General features: G+C 53.4%; 5 protein-coding genes across 5 annotated transcripts; 2 read left to right on the top strand and 3 right to left on the bottom strand.

The window, feature by feature from the left end:
* Positions 1-2,205: 2,205 nt before the first annotated feature.
* On the top strand, positions 2,206-3,334 carry BDP81DRAFT_451189 (uncharacterized protein; the record flags this gene model as incomplete). Its single annotated transcript, XM_060592603.1, has 2 exons — positions 2,206-2,878; positions 2,943-3,334. The coding sequence occupies 2 exons, from the start codon at positions 2,206-2,208 to the stop codon at positions 3,332-3,334; spliced, it is 1,065 nt and encodes a 354-aa protein (XP_060443263.1).
* A 232-nt stretch (positions 3,335-3,566) lies between these two features.
* Positions 3,567-4,570, bottom strand: BDP81DRAFT_431707 (isoflavone reductase). Its single transcript, XM_060590702.1, has one exon. It carries the CDS (start codon positions 4,552-4,554, stop codon positions 3,619-3,621), a length of 936 nt encoding a protein of 311 aa, XP_060443262.1. The 5' UTR covers positions 4,555-4,570; the 3' UTR covers positions 3,567-3,618.
* A 443-nt stretch (positions 4,571-5,013) lies between these two features.
* On the bottom strand, positions 5,014-7,411 carry BDP81DRAFT_431706 (uncharacterized protein). The gene has a single exon (XM_060590701.1). It carries the CDS (start codon positions 7,264-7,266, stop codon positions 5,242-5,244), a length of 2,025 nt encoding a protein of 674 aa, XP_060443261.1. The 5' UTR covers positions 7,267-7,411; the 3' UTR covers positions 5,014-5,241.
* Positions 7,412-9,758: 2,347 nt separating this feature from the next.
* On the bottom strand, positions 9,759-13,022 carry BDP81DRAFT_407842 (P-loop containing nucleoside triphosphate hydrolase protein; the record flags this gene model as incomplete). The annotated part of the gene is made up of 6 exons (XM_060589031.1): positions 9,759-10,352; positions 10,458-11,314; positions 11,380-11,536; positions 11,574-11,878; positions 11,935-12,387; positions 12,465-13,022. The coding sequence occupies 6 exons, from the start codon at positions 13,020-13,022 to the stop codon at positions 9,926-9,928; spliced, it is 2,757 nt and encodes a 918-aa protein (XP_060443260.1). The 3' UTR covers positions 9,759-9,925.
* A 570-nt stretch (positions 13,023-13,592) lies between these two features.
* Positions 13,593-16,258, top strand: BDP81DRAFT_492693 (uncharacterized protein; the record flags this gene model as incomplete). The annotated part of the gene is made up of 7 exons (XM_060595336.1): positions 13,593-13,889; positions 14,026-14,049; positions 14,119-14,234; positions 14,329-14,753; positions 14,837-15,126; positions 15,195-15,647; positions 15,701-16,258. The coding sequence occupies exons 1-7, from the start codon at positions 13,854-13,856 to the stop codon at positions 16,256-16,258; spliced, it is 1,902 nt and encodes a 633-aa protein (XP_060443259.1). The 5' UTR covers positions 13,593-13,853.
* Positions 16,259-18,026: the final 1,768 nt, after the last annotated feature.

The following is an 18,026-nucleotide window of genomic DNA, read 5'->3' as shown; positions in this document are numbered from 1 at the left end:
CTCTGTTGGGGCGATTGACTCAAGCTCAGTCTTCCCGAAACTCTGTCACTTAACAGCCAGGAGAACCATTAAGAATTGGTCCTTGGGGCCAAGACTGGTTTGTGCGTACTGCCGTCTCTCGAAACAATAGAAAACTCAATTCGAGTCTTTCAAAGTGTCGAACATGTGGCCAGTCGTCAAAGCTGGGCGAAACTCAATACCAGAGTCAATGCCGCGGGCAGCCTGCACCCGTTTGTAGATCGATCAACTTTCGTGACCGACTGCTGAGGGGCCAATTGGAGATATTCCCGACCATCGCAGCTATTTCTAGTTGAGCGACGATCTTTGGAAAACACATTTTCCGTCATTAACTTGTTTTAACCACTATAGAAAATCGGATACCTAAAGTACTGATCAACGGCTACCTTACCCTGCGACAGCCGCTGCCCAAGTAATATGGGAGGGCATAGGATCCGAACGAAAACGAGATACTCTGTAGTCTCGCATTTGCCCCAACAGCACTCTCATTTCTTGGCAGGGAGCTGTATTCGTACATCTTTAATCCTTTGACGGGATGAACAGTCCAGGCTCTTGAGACCTCTGTCGCTTGCGGTACTGATGAGCCATTTGGCGACCGCGGGAAATGAGAGGGACTAAGCCGAGTCAATTGCGAGTTTGCGAGTTTGCGACTTACGCATCCCCCAATATCCACGTCATCGCCTGACCCCGTCTCGGTCTGACTTGTTTATTACCGCGAACCTTCCTCCGGGCTTCCCGGGCCACTCCGCCGCCGCTCCGTACCAATTCCCTAAGAATCGGTTAATCTGCCTGTCATGCCCCTGCGGATGTCTGCGCCTCTGTTCCGGACAAATTCTGCTCTTCTCCGGATGGGTTTCGGAAATTGTTTGCTGCAGTTGTCGCAAAAGTTACAATTCTAATTACTGCCCGCGATCAACGTCACTGAACAGCTGGTAAATTTATAGAACATAGCCTACGATGCCGCGATTCTCGTACTGCAATCACTGCAACATAGCAACAGCAGGACAGCTCAAATGGCAGATAGAGTATACGGGTGTGACGAAGTCCAAAAAGTCCGAGACGTCGAGTGCATGCATGCATGTATGACCAGAAAACCAAGATTGAGCCACTTGTCGAAGCATTTAGAGTTACTTTGACAAAGTACATGTATTGATGCAACATCTTTCAATGGTCCTGCTCGTCGGGCAGGAGGCGGCATATCTTTATTGATGGACATTGCTTGCTAAGTTGATCCAGGCTTAATATGATGCCTTGGTTATCATCATGCTCGAACAAACTTACCGATGATAACTTCGGACTGGATATCCAACTGATGAAACGAAGGAGGACGTGCAAATTACAGTCAGTTGAGCTAAATAGATAGATATTGGTAAAGTCTTTCAACACCTTACAAGTTCGTCGCGTCATGCAAATACGCAATAACTTGTTTGAGGCTTATCCATTGTTGAAACAACATGAAAGCGCCATCAAAATTCACGCAGCTCGACTGCAAGAGTCTTGTTGCAATCAGAATACAGGACCATTCTAATCCCGTTTTCGCTTCTTTTGAGTTTTTATAATGCTGTTTCAATAGCACTTCTGTTTGCTGAAGCTTCTATTTCGCGATGAGGTGTAGTCAAACGAAGCCAAGGTCCTCAACACCAAGCCGGCTAACGGCCGGTTAGGTCGGCAAACCCGCGATCATGATGGATCACCAGAACCACCATTGTGGAAACAATCCCAGCCTAAGCTTAATCAAAAGTTTATCCCCTCTGTTTTCAATCTTATTTTGACTTGGGGGTTGGTCATTCTGCGCCTTGGCATACATCGTCGCCGTCGCCGCGACTTCGGTAGCGATCTCCGCCCGCTCTCGGAGGATTGGAAGGCGCCATACTATCAGGATCACTCTCGCAGACTCGTACCTCATCAACGAGCACAGAAAGTTTCGGGAGTTCGCCGATTGGCTGTCGAATGATTTTGTTGTGTGACGTGTGTTCCCAACTTGAATGATAGTCGCCGAAGACATTGAAAGTCTTGGCAAAGTCACCGGAGGGGAGCCAGATGTCTTCGGATGGAAAGGCATTGTATGGGATTCCATCGAGTATTAAAACAGCAAACAGTTCTCATTTTACGAACTTTCAAAAGAACCTGTTTCAATAAGTCATCACCGGCCTTCAAATAGAGTCATAACTTCAGCATTTAAACACCATGCATTACCTCCAAACAGCACTCGCCATCATCGCCGCGGCGGGCCCATCCCTCGCAGATAGGGACTTCTCCGTCATCATAGGCACAGGCGCACCTCACGGCATTAGCACCTCAGGCTGGAACTCGGCAATGGAGAATCCCAACTTGACTACCTCATACCGCTTCGACGGCCCAGATGTATCGGCCGCCTTCCCGCCAACCAACGATTCCGCATGGAAGGCGGGCCCCTTTGACCTCAGCATCAACGTCGCCGCGCGAGTCCACACCACTCGCAACGATAAGCGCCAATTACAACAGCTATCATACCGGCTTCGGAGCAGAGATGACGATGATGACGACAATGATGATGACGATAATGACAACAACAGAAACAAGAACAGAAATCGTAACTATTTTACGGGTTCCTCGATAAACCTCAAACAAGTCGATGGACAACAAACCGTCAGCGCAGGCTGGAAGCTTTGCGTTAACATGTTCATACCAAGACTAGACCGGGTGGCTAGAAGCGGATCTCAAGATGACAGCGGCGACTGCGGTGCTTTCCTCTCTGCCGAGTGTCGCCAGAAGCTCTTGGAGACATCATCTGGCCAATTTGGGTCATGCGGGGTTGCAGATTTGCCCAGCGCATGCAAGGATTTCCTCGAGGATGCCAACGATGAACGTTTTGGTTTCTGTAAGTTTCCATCCCACTAGTTGATGTTATCAAAGATTGGTGGCTTACGCAGTAACTGCTGTAGCTCCCAATATTGCCTCTGGATCCCAAATCTTCGCCTACGGATCCCAAGCCTACAACTGGGGCAACAACGACAACAACAACGACGACCGCCGGCGCGGAGGCGAATATGCCATTGCGAGCCGGATGATTTGGCCCGTGATGCTGACCTGGGGCGGCTCTGCCGATGCTGCGGAGAGCCGGGCTACTCTGCACTGCGTCCGCGCGAAAGATGTCGTTTCGGGGAGCGATGTGCCTCAGACTCTAAGCGAAGATGATGATGACGATAATGACAACGACGACGACGATGACGATAATGGTCGTAATCGTAATGCGGCTGGGATGAAGGGGCCCTTTGCTGGGTGGTCGATGTTCTTGGCTGTGCAGGTTGCCCTTGCGATGATACTCTACTGCTAGAGTATGCCTGAGTCAAATTTCACAAGCCTGAATAGATTGCGGGCTCTTCTCGCGGGCTTTGGTAGAGGGTGGATGAATCTGACATTGGCTGAATCATTGGTGTGAATAAAAATTTGGGAACTTGGGAGTCTGAGGGGCATACTTCGGCAAGGACACACCATGATTTAGATTAAAAGTTGTAGACTAGCATGTTATCGGGTTTATAGAATTGGCTTGTTCAGAATTATCTTCCTCTTCATTTAAAAAATCATCTTCCATCTGTTAAGTTTACATAATGAACTCTCCTACCCGATTGGAGCTGGCGTCTCCATCCTTCCAAGAAAAGTTCGTAGATCCTCTAGAGCAATGCGTCGATCGCTGTTCAACGTCTTCTCTAACGGCCAAGAGATTCCCTTACCCGAACCAAAGATTCCGCGGTACTTGTTCCAGTTATTGCCCGGGTCTCTTACAAGACTCTCCCTGATCAAGCCCGTATTCCACACTTCCCTGCTAAACTCAACCCCAGGAAACCGCTCTTCCACCAAATCTGCCGCGGTCCCGTACGAAACCGTATCCCCAGCAACATACACCACATTCCGACCTTCACCAGGAATACCACGGGGCTCAAAGACCACCTCAGACGTCATCTTTGCAATATCATCCGGCTGCGTAAGCGTAACCTCAACATCCCAGCCCCCAAGGGCCCGCAACTTTCTTTCTTGAAAATCCACAACACCAAATTCCTTGACAAACAAGAAGCTCATAAACAGACCAGTGCTGACAATAACCCACTCTGTCCCTCTCTGAGCCCTCAGCATGTCCCTGACATCAAGCTGCTCGTCAAACAGCGCCTGCGTGCTCCCCCGTCCAATAACATCATAATCGACGCCAAATTGCCAAGGAAAGTACCGACGGACCTTGGCCAAGAGAACAGCTTCGCAGATGCGTAGTTGTGTTCCAAAAGGACTGACGAAGCCTGTGCAGCTTATGACGGTGTCATATTTTGCAAAGATGGAGGCGAGGGATTGGAGGGAGTCGTGTACGACGTCGCCGGGTTCGAGGGAGATGCCGAGGGATGTGAAGTGTGCAATGGATTTAGTTTTGGATGGGTCGGATGAAGATATGGTGGAGGGGCGGAGGAGGACAGAGATTGGGGAGCTTGGAGGACGTGAGGGGTGTGATGTCAAGGCGTTGAGGATGGCTGTACCGAGTTCGCCTGCTCCGAGGACGAGGATCGACATCTTGGTGAGAATTGTGAGAGATGACTTGGATAGTGCAGCTACAGACAAATAGTGTTCTGGACAAGCTGTTGTAATGATGGTAAACTGTGTTTCAAAACGCCCACATTCAGGATTTGAGGAGGTGAGGATGTTGTTATATTTATTGCGGCCTGCTTGACGTGTTACCACATTCTCGCGGAGTTCATTGTCAAAGTAACAAAATGAGCCTGGTTTCGAAGTGGCGAATACATGAGAAAGCCCGCATGTAACCTTGCGTTGATCGGGAGCGGTGCGGAGTCTTCCACGGAGCCTTCCACGGAGCCTGGGCCTGAGTAAGCACCGGCGTTACGGCGGCTAAACCCGGCTGTGGAGCTCCGTGGGCGGCCCCAGATCCGGACAAGACGAAGGGGTCGACGAATACAACCGCCCTCTTATTTGGCAACTGTCTCAAGTCTAGTCACATGTACAATCAATTGGTTATGAGGAGTAATATGCAATGTCATTATTTTATAGTCAAGGGGGCGTAAAAGTCATTATATCCAGTCCTGTCCAACCTGTATTTACGTTCTCCGTGGAACCAACCAAGTGCCCAAAGACACACCTCCAAACCGTCTGGTAGCAAGCATCATGCCCAACTCCGGATATCATCAAACAAGTTTTACGCAACAGACACCTCAAAAGCTCTCTCATCATCGTCCCTGAATGCCCTCATGGCACCCACGGCCTACTCTCCTCAACAACACTCCGCTGCTGCATCACCAACTCCTCATACGTGTCCGGGAGCCGCGGCCACTGCGGCTGCGACCACTCGTCGCCCGCAGGCACGGCAGGATATCCACTCTTCAACGTGAGGACAGCGTCCACCGTCTCCTCGATCTCATCGTCATCCACCTCTGAGTCAGCCTCGTCGAGCGGCGTGCACGCCTGGAACGGCTCCTCGCGCCGCACTGCGTCCACGGCGTCTTTGATGACTTCCTCCCACCAGTCAACCTCGTCCCACGACTGCTGCTCTGCTTCGTCATCAGAGGTATCTTCCGAACCATCCAGCTCTTGGACCTGAACCTGGCCATGGGTGTCCACCTTTTCCAGCTCCTTGAGATCTTGCTCCTCTTCGTCCGTCTCGTCATCGACTTCTAATATGTCCTGCTGCGTCGGTTCGGGGACCCTCTTGCCAGGTTGCATCGCATGCACCGCCTCGATCGGCAACCCCGTGATGATAGAGACAGCCGTCTCGATCCCCCTCTTGACAGCAAGCGCGCCGAGCAGTAGCTTCAGCGCATGTTCCCACCGGCCCTGCAGCATAAACATCTTGCCCCGGCACCACTCGTACTTTATGAAATTTCGATGATGGCTCGGCCGGCCCCAGTACTCCCTCTGAAGCTGCGAATACGCAATCAACGCATTCGTCTTGTCGCCCGCCAGCTCGTACAGGTACGCGAGATACTTTAGAATATTCCGTATCTGCGCCTCGTCCTGAAAGTCGTTTGACGCCGCCCTCTCGATCTCGAGACACTTGCGGTACTCGTACGCCGCCTCCTCATGGAGCCCCGCGCACCGCAGCGTATGCGCGAGGTTCAGCCGCGTCTCGAGCGTCTGCTCGACCACGCGCGCGACGTCGCTCGCCTCGCGCCGGCACATGTCGCGCAGGATGACAATCGCCTCGTCCCACCTCCTCAGAGCCTTGAGCGCCGTGACGTGATCCTCCATGTTACGCAGCGTCACGGTGCTGCAGACCCCAAACCGGGCCCTGTGCTCGTCCAGCACGCGCTGGAACCGTCGGCAGAGACCAATGACCTCGTCGTACTTTTTCAGCCGCAGGCTCGTAAGCCGCGCCAGCTTCAGCGTCCACTCGCCGTTGGCGTAGTGCAGCAGATCGGCGGCCAGGTCCATGTTGCCAATTTCCACGCGGGCCTCCTCGTCTCGGCCCCGCTCTGAGAGACACATTGCAATGTTGTAGTCGATGGCGGCCTTCTCTTCGTGCCCGAATACGGGCACCTCCTCGTTCCAATCCCGCGCGATGCGATACGCGATCTCAGCCTCTTCGTACTTGTCCTGGTTGACGAGCATGCTTGCCAGGTCGCGCTGCGCTTCGATCGTCGTGACGTGGCGTTTTCCCCTCCGCCGCACCAGCGTGGGCACCAGCTCGCGCAGCAGCTTCTCCCCTTCGGCCCAGCGACTCGTGTAGTAGTAGATCTCGCCCAGCTCGACCATGGAGTGCAGGCAAAAGTCGCGCCATGAGCCTGTGAAGAGCGTCCAGCGGAATGATCTGCCCCTACTGCTGCCCGAACCCGACGACCGCCCCTCGCGGCTCTGGCGCAGCAGGCGCTCGGCGAGGTGAGCCAGCTCTTCGGCCTCGGCAATATCGCCCAGGTCCTCGCGGCGCACGAGGGTGTCGCCGAGGAGCAAGACGGCGCGCATGAGGTAGAAGGTCTGGTCCTCACTCGTCGGGAGACCCTCGAGGAGGAGTTTCGCCATGCGCAGGTGGTGCTGGGCCGATATCCAGTCCTCGGGGGTCTGGTTGCGGTAGGCGTGGCCGACGCTCAGCAGGGCGAGGCCTTCGGTCAGCGTCCCCAGGCCTTGGGACTGGCGGAGGGCGAAGGTGCCGAGGCGCAGGGCCATGCGCCATTTCCCGCGGAGCTTGAGGAGCTCTGAGGTGCCGAGGAGGGTGAGGATGGAGGCTTTGTCGGAGGTGCGGCTCACCGCCCCCCATCGCGTAGCCTTGTTCGGGCGCATGGCGGATGGTCTTCTTGGGGGTTTCGGGCTGGCTCACCGCGTCGGGGGGTTTCGCTGTTGGGGGATGTCGCCCCCTCGAAAGAACTTGATCGTGTTTCGCTCTCTGTCGTCGGCGTCGTCGGCGTCGTCGGCGTCGTCGGCGTCGGGGGGGGGTCGCGGGTGTCGTCGGGACAGTGAAGTCTATGGGCTTGAAGCCGAGTAAGTGTCGCAATGGTGAAGCAGACGAATGAAAAAGGTGAGGAATGCGGCCGTTTAGGTGAGAGGTCGGCCAAGTGAGATGAGAGTGAGTCAAAATTTGATGAGCCCGGTGAACGTGTGCAGTGAGCTGAGCGAGCCAGACCAGTGGCTGTCCTCCCTGAGAAGCCAAGTCTGGCCAGTTCCCGAGCCCTTCTTTTTTCCCACTGCACGTCGCTTTGGAGAAAGATTAAAGTGAGTTGAGGCGAGTGAGAAAGTGAGAATGAGATGGTTCGGAGTAAGCCACGCAGAAGACCCCTCCCTCCTTGTGGCCACCACACCTGAGCTGCCTTGGGAACGGGTTGCCGGTTGGAGCTTGTCCTGGTTCCTGATTTTGGATGGGGAGGGTTGCAAGACCGAAACGAGGCGAAAAGAAAGGTGTGGATCGTTGGTGGTGAGAAAGAAACGGCGAGGCGGCGGCGGACAGAGCTTGAGCTTGGAGTAAAGCTAGGCTTACTCGCTGCAGCCCGGAACCCAAACAAGTCGAGGTAAGGTGATCGATCTCCCTTTTGGCCCTTTTTTTTTTTGCCTTCGTCTACATGCACACTACCTACCTTAGCTGCCACGGTGCTTAGGCTTCGGAGGTTGCCAGTGGTCGCGAACCATGGGACACAAGTCACAGAGGAAGTTGGAGGGAACATGAAGGGGGGCTGGACCGCGTGCATGTGGCCATGCGACCACTCAGGGCGAAGCACTTGTCCTGCAGATCCAGGACGTGCCAGTGTGCGTGCTTCAGGACGAAGCCATCTGACGCCCAATCATCAACAGGACCCGGCGGTAAGACCGGCAGTCAGAATTTCAGAAAAAGGGTCCGAAAGGGATGATGGACCGTGGAGAGGTCCAGGCCGGCGTCGTTTCCGATCGTCGAGCGGAGGGCGGGATGAAGTAAGGTCACCATTCAACCAAGCAATAGCCGAGTCCCGACAAGGAAGAGAGCTTGACAAAAGTATCAATGAGACAGACTATCTTATGGCCCTGATCAGAGGCTGGATTGGGCGAGACATGGTGGTTGGCATGGGACAAAGTTGGGACCAAAGGTTGGGTGGCGGGGGCAAAGTTGACAAACACAGCATGGACAGCGTAAACAGCATGGATCCATGGAAGCTTTCAGGCATTCCGCGCCAGACGAGCTCCCTGTTATGATACCTGGGCGCCAAAAGTATTGGCACTGGACCCTTTTACCGCAAGGTACAATGTAAGGGAAGATCAACTTGTTGACCATATTATCTAAGCAGACACAAGCATCCAGGGACATGACAAACGGCGCTATTAGAGACCAAAGCGCCCCGAGCCATGCCCCAACGAGATTCGGGTTGCTGCTCTGGTCTCTCCCTGCAGTGTTGCTGAGAAACGTATGGGGCCTAAGTTGAGCTGTGCTGTGGATAGCTGGAATATTGGAACAACAACATATTGTATAGTGAAAGCAAGGCTTCCAAGAACAGATGATCACAAATGATCACAGACGGAGAGACATTGAATAAGAAAAGAAAGTCCAGCACTTAAAGAACGTTTGCTTGTTCGACCACGCGATTTTCCGCTCACTCTCCAACAGCCAACTGAGCGTCGCATTCCAGAAGGAACGAAACCTGAAACAGGCCGTCAACGGGCCCTGTTGGTAGTGAGACTGTGCGCAATTCCCGCTCAAACCACTCCAAGACCTATCCAGATTCCAGAAACATTTCCTTCATCTTTCCTCTTACCCCAGACTTCGGAATAGCTTTGGAGTAGATGAACAAACAGATACAACCGATAGCCGCTTTAAGACTGTTGTTGACATGCTTCTAGGCTGTCCCAAGACTTTGGCTGATTGTGACGTTGACGTTCCAGTCGGTAGCTTTAGTACCTTAGTTTACGCGCGCCCTACGCTACGACCAGGCCATTGTCCCCAACTTGAAAGTTATGCAGCGCACGTTGGCGGTCTGTCTATCCGTATAGGCCATCAGAGAACTCCAGTACGTCATTGTCCATCTTGACTCAGGGACTCGAAGGATTGTCTGCAGTCTTCCCGTGCCCATGTCCGGCCCTCCGCGCCTGCATTTACGGACTTCGGTCCCCGAGACGCACACTAGGCCGGAGGATTACATCGGACGACTCCGTCAACGTGGATTTCCCCTTGGCGTGCAGGTAATCGATGGGGAGTCTACTATTCTCCGTGGGTAGGTAGGTAGGTAGGTGCTAAGGCAGGCTTCAGTAGCCATGTTTTTTTGTCGAGTTCCGTGAGCACGGTGATGATGAAAATTGAAGCAGATTCTATGTCTATTAAATATTGCGATTAAGTCTGTAGCGATCTGAAATGCCCTGCAAAGCGCAGCAAGAAAACCTCTAGCGCCAACCCTGGATCTAACAATGTTCCTCCTCTCTAATAACTTGGAAATGTACATTCCGTCCAGTTTCTACCACAAAAGAAACACTAGTCACGCCACAACTACTCCTTCTTGACCTTCTTGTTCTTAGGCATGCGCACCAGCCAGTACACGAGCGCAGCCACGACAATGTTGAAGATGCAGTACGCCCACATCAGCCCAAAGTTCCTCCATCGGTGGTCAAAGTCGACATTGATCCCCTTCAAAAACGTGTTGGTATCTGACACGGCGCAGTACTGGCACTCCTCGGCCCCGTTGACGGCATCCGGGTTTGAGAGGTAGCCGCCGGCAGCGGAGATGTAGTCGGACATGTACTGGCCGCACGTCTGCCCGCTCGGCGCCGCAAAAGAGACGAACTCGTTGGAGGCGCAGTGCACCGCGGCGTTGGCAAGCGATGTGCCCAGGAAGCCTTCCACCACGTAGGTGAAGGGGTTGACGCGGTACATGAAGATCCAAAAACCTGGAAGGTCGTTTGGCCCGGCAAGAATTCTGGTGAATGAGTTGTTAGCTATCGGATATCATGGAAATGGTGAGTAGATATAGGCAGGGCTTCTCCAGTATTGCTGGACAACGCGCTTCGTGACCTCCATGAACTGCGTACTAAAGCCGGCGGCAAACTCCTTGTAAGTAGACTGGTCTTGACCATCAGCCAGGGCAGGTCGCGCAGGACCACCCGAGCACAATCTGGTCAGCTCATACTGAACAGACTGGTACTCGGGTGTTTGACGCCAGACGGCGGGCCAGTCAATGTCGGTATGAGCACCGGGCGCGGCACCGATGACCTCGAGCATGTACTCTGCGGGATTCGCGCCAGGCGGGCACTCCAGCCCACCGTTGCGGACAAAGTAATCAACCAACGTCTGCGAATTCTTGCCAATCTCTCTAAAGTAAACGGTACGGCCACCACGGGCGAGCAGAATCAGCCTGTCGAAACGCTGGAACAGCATCGCCGAGGGCTGATGGATGGTGCACAAGATAGCCTGGCCGCTCTTGGTAAGCTTCTCCATGAGGTTGCAAATCGACCACGAGGTCTGGCTATCGAGACCGGAAGTAGGCTCGTCGAGGAGTAAGAGGAGCTGCGGGCGAGCGGCAAATTCGACGTCAATGGTGAGACGCTTCCTCTGCTCGACGTTGAGGCCTTCGCCGGGCACGCCGATGACAGCGTCGGAGTATTCTTCCATACCGAGGAGGCCGATGACGGTGTCGACGTACTCGAGCTTTTCCTTGCGGGTGTAGTTGGCTGGCTGGCGGAGGAGGGCGCTGAAGTTGAGGGCTTCGCGGACGGTGGAGGTATGGAGGTGGAGATCTTGTTGTTGGACGTAGCCCGTTTTTCGCTGGAAGGAGTCGTCACGGGGTTGGCCGTTGACTAGCATGTCGCCGGAGATGACGCCCACTGTTACGCGGGTCGCGAGGACATCGAGCAAGGTGGTCTTGCCAGCTCCAGAAACGCCCTGTTGGTGATGTTAGCCGCCGTCTTCTTGAAAGTTGGAATCATACGCTAGGTCACAAAACTTACCATAAGTGCAGTCAGAGTTCCAGGCTTAACCCGGCCGTCTACGTGGTCCAGAATCCGTCGAGGCTCGCCCTTGATCTTGATATCGTAGCAGACATCCTTCCAGTGGAAGACCGAAGTCTGCTTCTCCATGCCCGCAACACCCTCAGAGTCATCCTCGCTTCTCTGCTGCGCACCGGCGGCGGGATGCGAGGAACTTTTGGTAGTGCTCGCCACCAAAGGGGTGACGCTGGAGGTAGTCTTCGACGTCTTCGAGGAGGCGGGCGCGGTGCTGGCTTGCTTTCCAGGCGCGGGCAAAGTCGTCGGGGCTGCGCGGCGTCTTGCCCTCCCAGCCGGGGCGGATGACGCGCTCCTGGTGGCTGGTCATTGAGGTGAGGAAGTCGGCTGTTGTTTGTTGCTCTGGGCAGATGAAGCCTAAGCCCTCGAAGTAGGCTTGGGCTTCGGTTGTCTTGCCGAAGTAAATTTGGCGGCCTTCATATAGGACGACGACCTTGTCAAAGACCTTGGGGTTTGTTAGTCTGAATGCTTAGTTTCCCATAATCAAGCTCAATGACTTACATCGTAGGCATCTTGGGAAGCTTGATAGATGGCAACGCACGACGTGCAGCCCATAGTATCAGCTTGCGTTCTCAAAGTGCGGCAGAACTCGAGGGCGTTGGCGCTGTCAAGACCTCTCGTGCTGTTATCCCAGCACTGCAGCGGCGAATAACTCAAAGCAGCCTCCGCGATGGTGACTCGCTTCCTCTCTCCTCCTGAGACTCCACGAACGAAGTCGTCTCCAACCCGGGTGTTCTTCGTATGGTGGATGCCAAACATGGCCATAGTCACATCGCGGAGGTGCTCGACGTACTCCCGTCTGGATATGCCCTCGGGGATGTTCTTCGGGCATCTGGCACGGGCTGCAAAGTACAAGGTGTCTCCAACAGTCAAATGGGCAAAATGCTCGTCGACCTCGGCGGTGTAAATGGCCTCGCCCCTGAAAGCAGTGCGCATATCCTTGGGCTGGATGCCCTGATAGTTGATGGTTGCGTCGTCGCTGATGTAGAATCCGTGCGTGTCACCGGCGATCGTCTTAAGCAGGGTCGAACAACCGGACCCGGGCGGGGGCCGAGAACGGCAAGCATCTCGCCGCTGTGGACGACGCCCTCGAGGTCGTGGAGGATATCAATGCGTTGCTCTTTTGCACCCGTGAGCTTCTTCACCAAGCTCGCCGCCTCGAGGAAGACGTTGCCAACGCTCTTCTGGTAGTCGGTGGATGTGCCATAGCCAAAGACATTGAGGTTCTTGAAGGCGATTCCCGTTGTCTTTGGTGGGTTGCCCTCCGAGGTATCGGTACGGATGTTGTAGAACGCCTTTGCCCACTTTCTTGCGTTGAAGTCGGGGCTGCTGGGGTTCAAAGGGCCTTCGGCGGGGACTGGGAAGAGAGAACCAGGGGCGGCGTTCGATTGCGTCGTGTATCTGCGGGCGAGCTGCAGAACCTCGTCGTTCATTCGAGTTTCCTGATCAGCAGCATCTTCATGCTTCGTCCATTCTTTCTCGGTGGTCGTGCCAGCTGAATAAGACCCAGAGCTCGGCGGAAGAGCCTTCTTCTCGTTGGTCGATGGAGGTGGCAGAGTGCCACTATCCGTGTCGCTATCAGACCGCATTGTCGCTTTGACGGTCACTCAGACCAGACGACGAAAATAACCAAAAAGTTGTCAAGTTTGAGGCGGTGATAGTTGGTGTAAGTGGAAAATATTAGGAAGATGGAATCTAAGAAATGGGATGAGTTGACTGAAACGGAAGTTGGAAAACATCATGCCATCTCAACTTCGAGACGTCGATGAGAGTCCGAATGTCCGCGATTAGGGGTTTCTTCAGCCCTATGGCGCTCAGTTGAGACGTGGTTTCGAACTTTGCCAAGACTTCTGTTAGGGTCGACAAGCCTCGATCGAGCTTTTACTTCTTTATAACCTGATCTACTAGCCACGTCCTCGCCAAGCTTAAGAAGCTTAAACAAAGGAACTTGCCGCGGACTAAGACGCATAAACCGTGCCCAGCTGGAAGCAGCTGGGAAGAACCTTTGATTGAACTGAATACGAAGAGAGACAAGCCGGAAGAACTGTTGTTGCTGCTCCAGAGAGGGCGTCCGGCGATCTCGGCCCCCCTCAGAACGTGGCCCGCGGCCCCCGCGACTCAGCTCTGTGAGGTTTGTGCTGTGGTGCGTCACGCCGGACAGCTCCAGCAACCCCAAGTAACCCCCTTGCCAAGCAAACCAGACGGCACCTAATTAGACTTTGCGAGCTAAAACCAATTCTTGACCCCCGAAGAATCGAGATCATGATGCATCATAACGGCTCGGGTGGGATCGTCGCGGGCCTGGCATGGTGCATTTGTCCTTCAAAGTCCCCCCCCTCTCTTATTGTAGCACAGCTCGCTGCACCACCAACAAACCGATTTCTCCGTTCTCCGAGATCCCTTTGACCACTTAGGTAATCATGCCTGACCAGTCCGCCCAGTTGAATCCGCTTTCGGTGAGTACAACGGAGGTTGCTATAGCTCCATAGTCCGCTACCTGGTTCCAGATCCTACAGACTTGGCTTTCGGGCAATGGATCCTTCGCCTGTCGTTGTTCATGGCTGACTTGGTTGGCAAACTTCGCTTGAGTAGTGCAAAAGATGCAAACACAGAAAGGTTAGTCGTCGCCGTGTTTCTTTGACCATGTTAGAGGTGGTTGACTGACGTTTCTGTCCACGACATCAGGTCCGGTGTAGTCGTGGGATGCCAACATGCGAAAGATGCAAAACCCACGAGACAGAATGCGTCTATCCTCAAAGAGTCAAGAGAAAGGTCACTCGGACATTGACGGACCGTCTATCGTAAGCCTCCGCCCCCCCTCTTTCCTCCATGTCCCTCCTCCACCCGCGAATCTGCACGAGATTTCCGTAAGAGAATCGTTGGCTCAAGACATAGCCTTGGCGAATCCAGCACGACGGATGACGCCCTGTCGGCCATACTCGAAAGGTTACAGCGCGTCGAGAAGCACTGCACCACCCTCCCGAATGGAAACCAAGATCCGGAATCCCGAGACGGGCCCCCTGCTTCCGTGGCTGCTGATCCGCCCGCCGCCGCCCCGCCGCTCCGACAACGTACTTCAAGCTCCAACAGCGCCCCATCCAACCTATCCTCTCCCGCTCCCTCGAATGTTGCCGGTGGGCAGGCAACTTCGCCGTGGACGTCATTTGCCACGCCGAGTGCGATTCCTGAACTCGATGTCGCGGCTATTCTCAAGGATGCCGTTGATCAAGTGCAACGATTGAGATTGCAGACTGTGTCTGCTTCGGTCATCACTCAGAATGTCAAGATCCCTCCTGAGTTGGCCAAGCAATGGATCAAAAGTGAGTCTTCTCTTTCTCTCCCAGTCAAAGAAGATGTGGTCATGGAACAAAGTCTATCGGTTTTCTTCTAACGCCACTGCTAGACTACTTCACGCACATGCATACAGACATGTTCCTCAGTCTTGTGAACCCAAAACTCATAGAGATGATTCCGGACCTTCTTGGCATACCGCACGTCCATCTCGATCCAGCTATTCTTGTAGTGTACTATGGAGTCCTGTATCACGGCTGTGGTCTAGGCCCGACGATGCGGGAAATCGATGAAGGCCTAAGGTACATCCGGACGCTCTACATATGCTGTCTTCGAACTCTACCACTTTGGCAACGTGAGGCAACAGGGTCCACGACCGACCTTATTGCCGCTCTCACCATGGTAGGCAGCGCTCTCTCGCTCCAATCTAAGAAGCCTGTCCCAGACTAACCGTCATTCCGAGACAACAGTGCCGCACCGCAGCCGAGTGCTTCGATGAAGAACTGGCTTGGAGAATGTACACCTACGCTTGCGAGTACGCGCAAGCACTCAACCTGCACAATCTCGATGCCTACATGGCGGCGATCGGCCAGGACGAGAGCAAACTCGATGCCGATCGGAAGGGCTTCTGGGAGTTGATCCAAATTGACTTCTTCTTCAGGTTGCTGTTCAACCGCCCGCCAGCCATCACAGACAGCATGAATACGTGGAAGGTCAACTTACCTTGGCTATCGTCGGGTAGCGCGCCGCCGGACCTCAATGCCGTCCCGACGGTGACGTTCCTGATGGGCTCAAGACTTACGTTCATTTTGTCGCACTTCTTCCAGGATCTTGAGTCACCGGATTGCAACGAGGAGACCATTCGGCCCAAAGCTGAGGAGTACTGTCGAGAAATTGGCCAGCTCTTTGATGAATACCAAATCGTATGACTCCTTTCGGAATATGATTATTGTAGGCTTACTGATCCCTCAAACAGGAAGACTGGATCCAAAGAACAGTAGCAACAGGCGCAAAAACCGACGGCTGGTTGCTCGGCGACGTAGCCATGACCGGTTACACCTACATCATCTTCATCCTGCGCAAGCTCGCCGTCCTCACCTCCAATTCGCCGCGCCCCGTGTCCTGCGATGCCGATATCCCCGACTCCCCACTAGCCGTCGAGGCCTCGAGGGGCATGCTCAGAGTCGTGCGGGCCATCCTTGAGCATAACCCATATCCTGAAACCATGTGTGTGATACTAGGCATCTACCGCGCCTACGTCTCGTACGCTTGCCTCCTGGACCAGGTTCTGCGGGCCGTCGACGTAAGGAGCCACTACGACGACATTGAGCTGTTGGAAGGGATTGGCGAGGTGATGCTCAAGGGGTCCAGAGACGATCGGGACTTTGTGCCGTTGTTGAGGGCTATACAGAGTCTTGGCATGGAGGTCAAGAGGAGGCTGAATGATGTTGCGGCTACGGGTTCAGTTGCGAATGCTTTGACTCCGGTGATGAGTACAGGGGTTGAGTCTCTGGGGGTTGGCGCTGGATGTTGATGGGGAGACTGCCTCCATGTTCGCGTTCGGATGGGTGTCAAAACGATATGACTGAACTTGTTGGCTCGCCGTAGTGCAGAGCTTTTGCTTTTGTAAGTTGTATGGATTGGGCCGGTCGCGTTGAGATGATGATTATGTGATAAAAGTACTACGTAATACTTTGCGAGGAATTGACTGTTGCGATGAGATTATAACGGCTGAAAAATTTAATGTGTTCCGAGTGCCTTATATCCATCAGTGGCTAGCAGAAAAGACCATTCGTGACGAACTAAGAGAAGGCAAGACATTCGCCGAGCCTATTTTCATTGTCACGTGTCTAGAAACTTGCCATATAAAAGATAAGATTCATGACCTCGGCTCATTCCTTCGACTTCCACATGGTGTGCCACAATAATTCCAGCATTTGCGACGAGTGGCCTGGCTGTAAACTTTTCGCCATAAACACAGACAGCAAAGGCAAGTTTGATTACATCGTGAAATAATCAAGTAACGTGAATGATAAGCGAGTGAGACAGACAAGTGAGTGAGACACAAAACTGCGCCGATGAGATAAACTGGCTTCCATATCAACATCAACAGCATCAATTCAATTCAAACTACTCATAATCCTCATCTTCAGACATCTCTTCAATAAACTGGCACGTTCGTGAATTGTGTCCCGGGTAACCACAAACGCCACACCGTCGCTGACCTGTCTCGGCCCTCAGTTTGCGACCACTAGTACGACGCATTTCCTCCTGAACCTGCGCAGTCACATCTTTCTGTGACTGTATATCTGCTGCGTCAGCTACAGTAAGACTTCCTCCATGTTGTAGGCGTGTTTTCTTAGTTCTCCGTCGTCGACTGAGTTGGTTATTCTCGTCTCTAAGAATCTGTACCTCAGATCTAAGTAAGGCTACTTGGTGCATGATGCCTCTTGTACCTTTAGAAAGTCGTTCAACAGCCTCGCAAATAGAGGTTGGGGAGCTGTTTTGGTGACGAGTGATCCGACTCTTAATAAAGTTGGATTGAGAGCTTGCCTCTACTGGGTTGTTTGGTGTCCTTGAAACCCAAGGCGGAGGTGTCTGTGGTAGTGATGCTGGAGGCGTTGGAGTGTGTAGCCGGATATCCAGCTTTGATAGGACGCTTTCTGCACTCAGAGGAACAAGCCCAGCTCCTCTAAAACCCCCTTGGATGTTTTTTTCAGTCATCGCTTGACTAAATGCGCTGCGATATGCAGGAAAGAAGTCCTCCTTTGAGATGTGGGTTACGCCCCGCCGCATCTTATCCTCAATTTGTTGCCCATACGCCGTCTTTAGCGGACCAAAGCACCCAACGTCAAGGGGCTGGAGTAGATGAGACGAATGAGGCGGCATACAAAGTGTAACGATCTTGTTTGCCTTGCAATATAGCTCAAAGTCTGTTGAGTGGTGACTTTCGTGCCCGTCGACGACGAGGAGGCGATATTGGCCTCTCAAACGTGGTTTCGTATGACGATCATAGTGCTGGATCCAATCTAGGCCTTTTTCATTTGTTGTCCATCCGTTTTCTGACGTCGCAATGACCCAGTCGTCCGGGAAACCTGACTCTGTATACCAGGTTGAGAGGTGATATTGGCCTGCAACGATGATGTACGGCGGGACGTTATAGCCTTGCGAGTTGATGGCTTGAATCACTGTAACCCATTCTCGATTACCAGGCTGTGCCATTTTTGTGTTTGAACGCCTTTCAGTACTTGTGACAACCATGCCAGATGCAATCTGGCCCATCATAAAGCCAGTCTCATCAA

The sequence above is a fragment of the Colletotrichum phormii genome (genome assembly GCF_030913505.1).
Source record: "Colletotrichum phormii strain CBS 102054 chromosome Unknown BDP81scaffold_14, whole genome shotgun sequence".
Classification (NCBI taxonomy): domain Eukaryota; kingdom Fungi; phylum Ascomycota; class Sordariomycetes; order Glomerellales; family Glomerellaceae; genus Colletotrichum; species Colletotrichum phormii.
Note: the sequence above shows the minus strand (reverse complement) of the source record. Positions and strands in the feature narration are given on the sequence as shown.

Bases quoted from the DNA above. Each gene is read 5' to 3' on its own strand.
- BDP81DRAFT_431707 (XM_060590702.1), bottom strand. From the start codon at position 4,554: ATGTCGATCCTCGTCCTCGGAGCAGGCGAACTCGGTACAGCCATCCTC.
- BDP81DRAFT_431706 (XM_060590701.1), bottom strand. From the start codon at position 7,266: ATGCGCCCGAACAAGGCTACGCGATGGGGGGCGGTGAGCCGCACCTCC.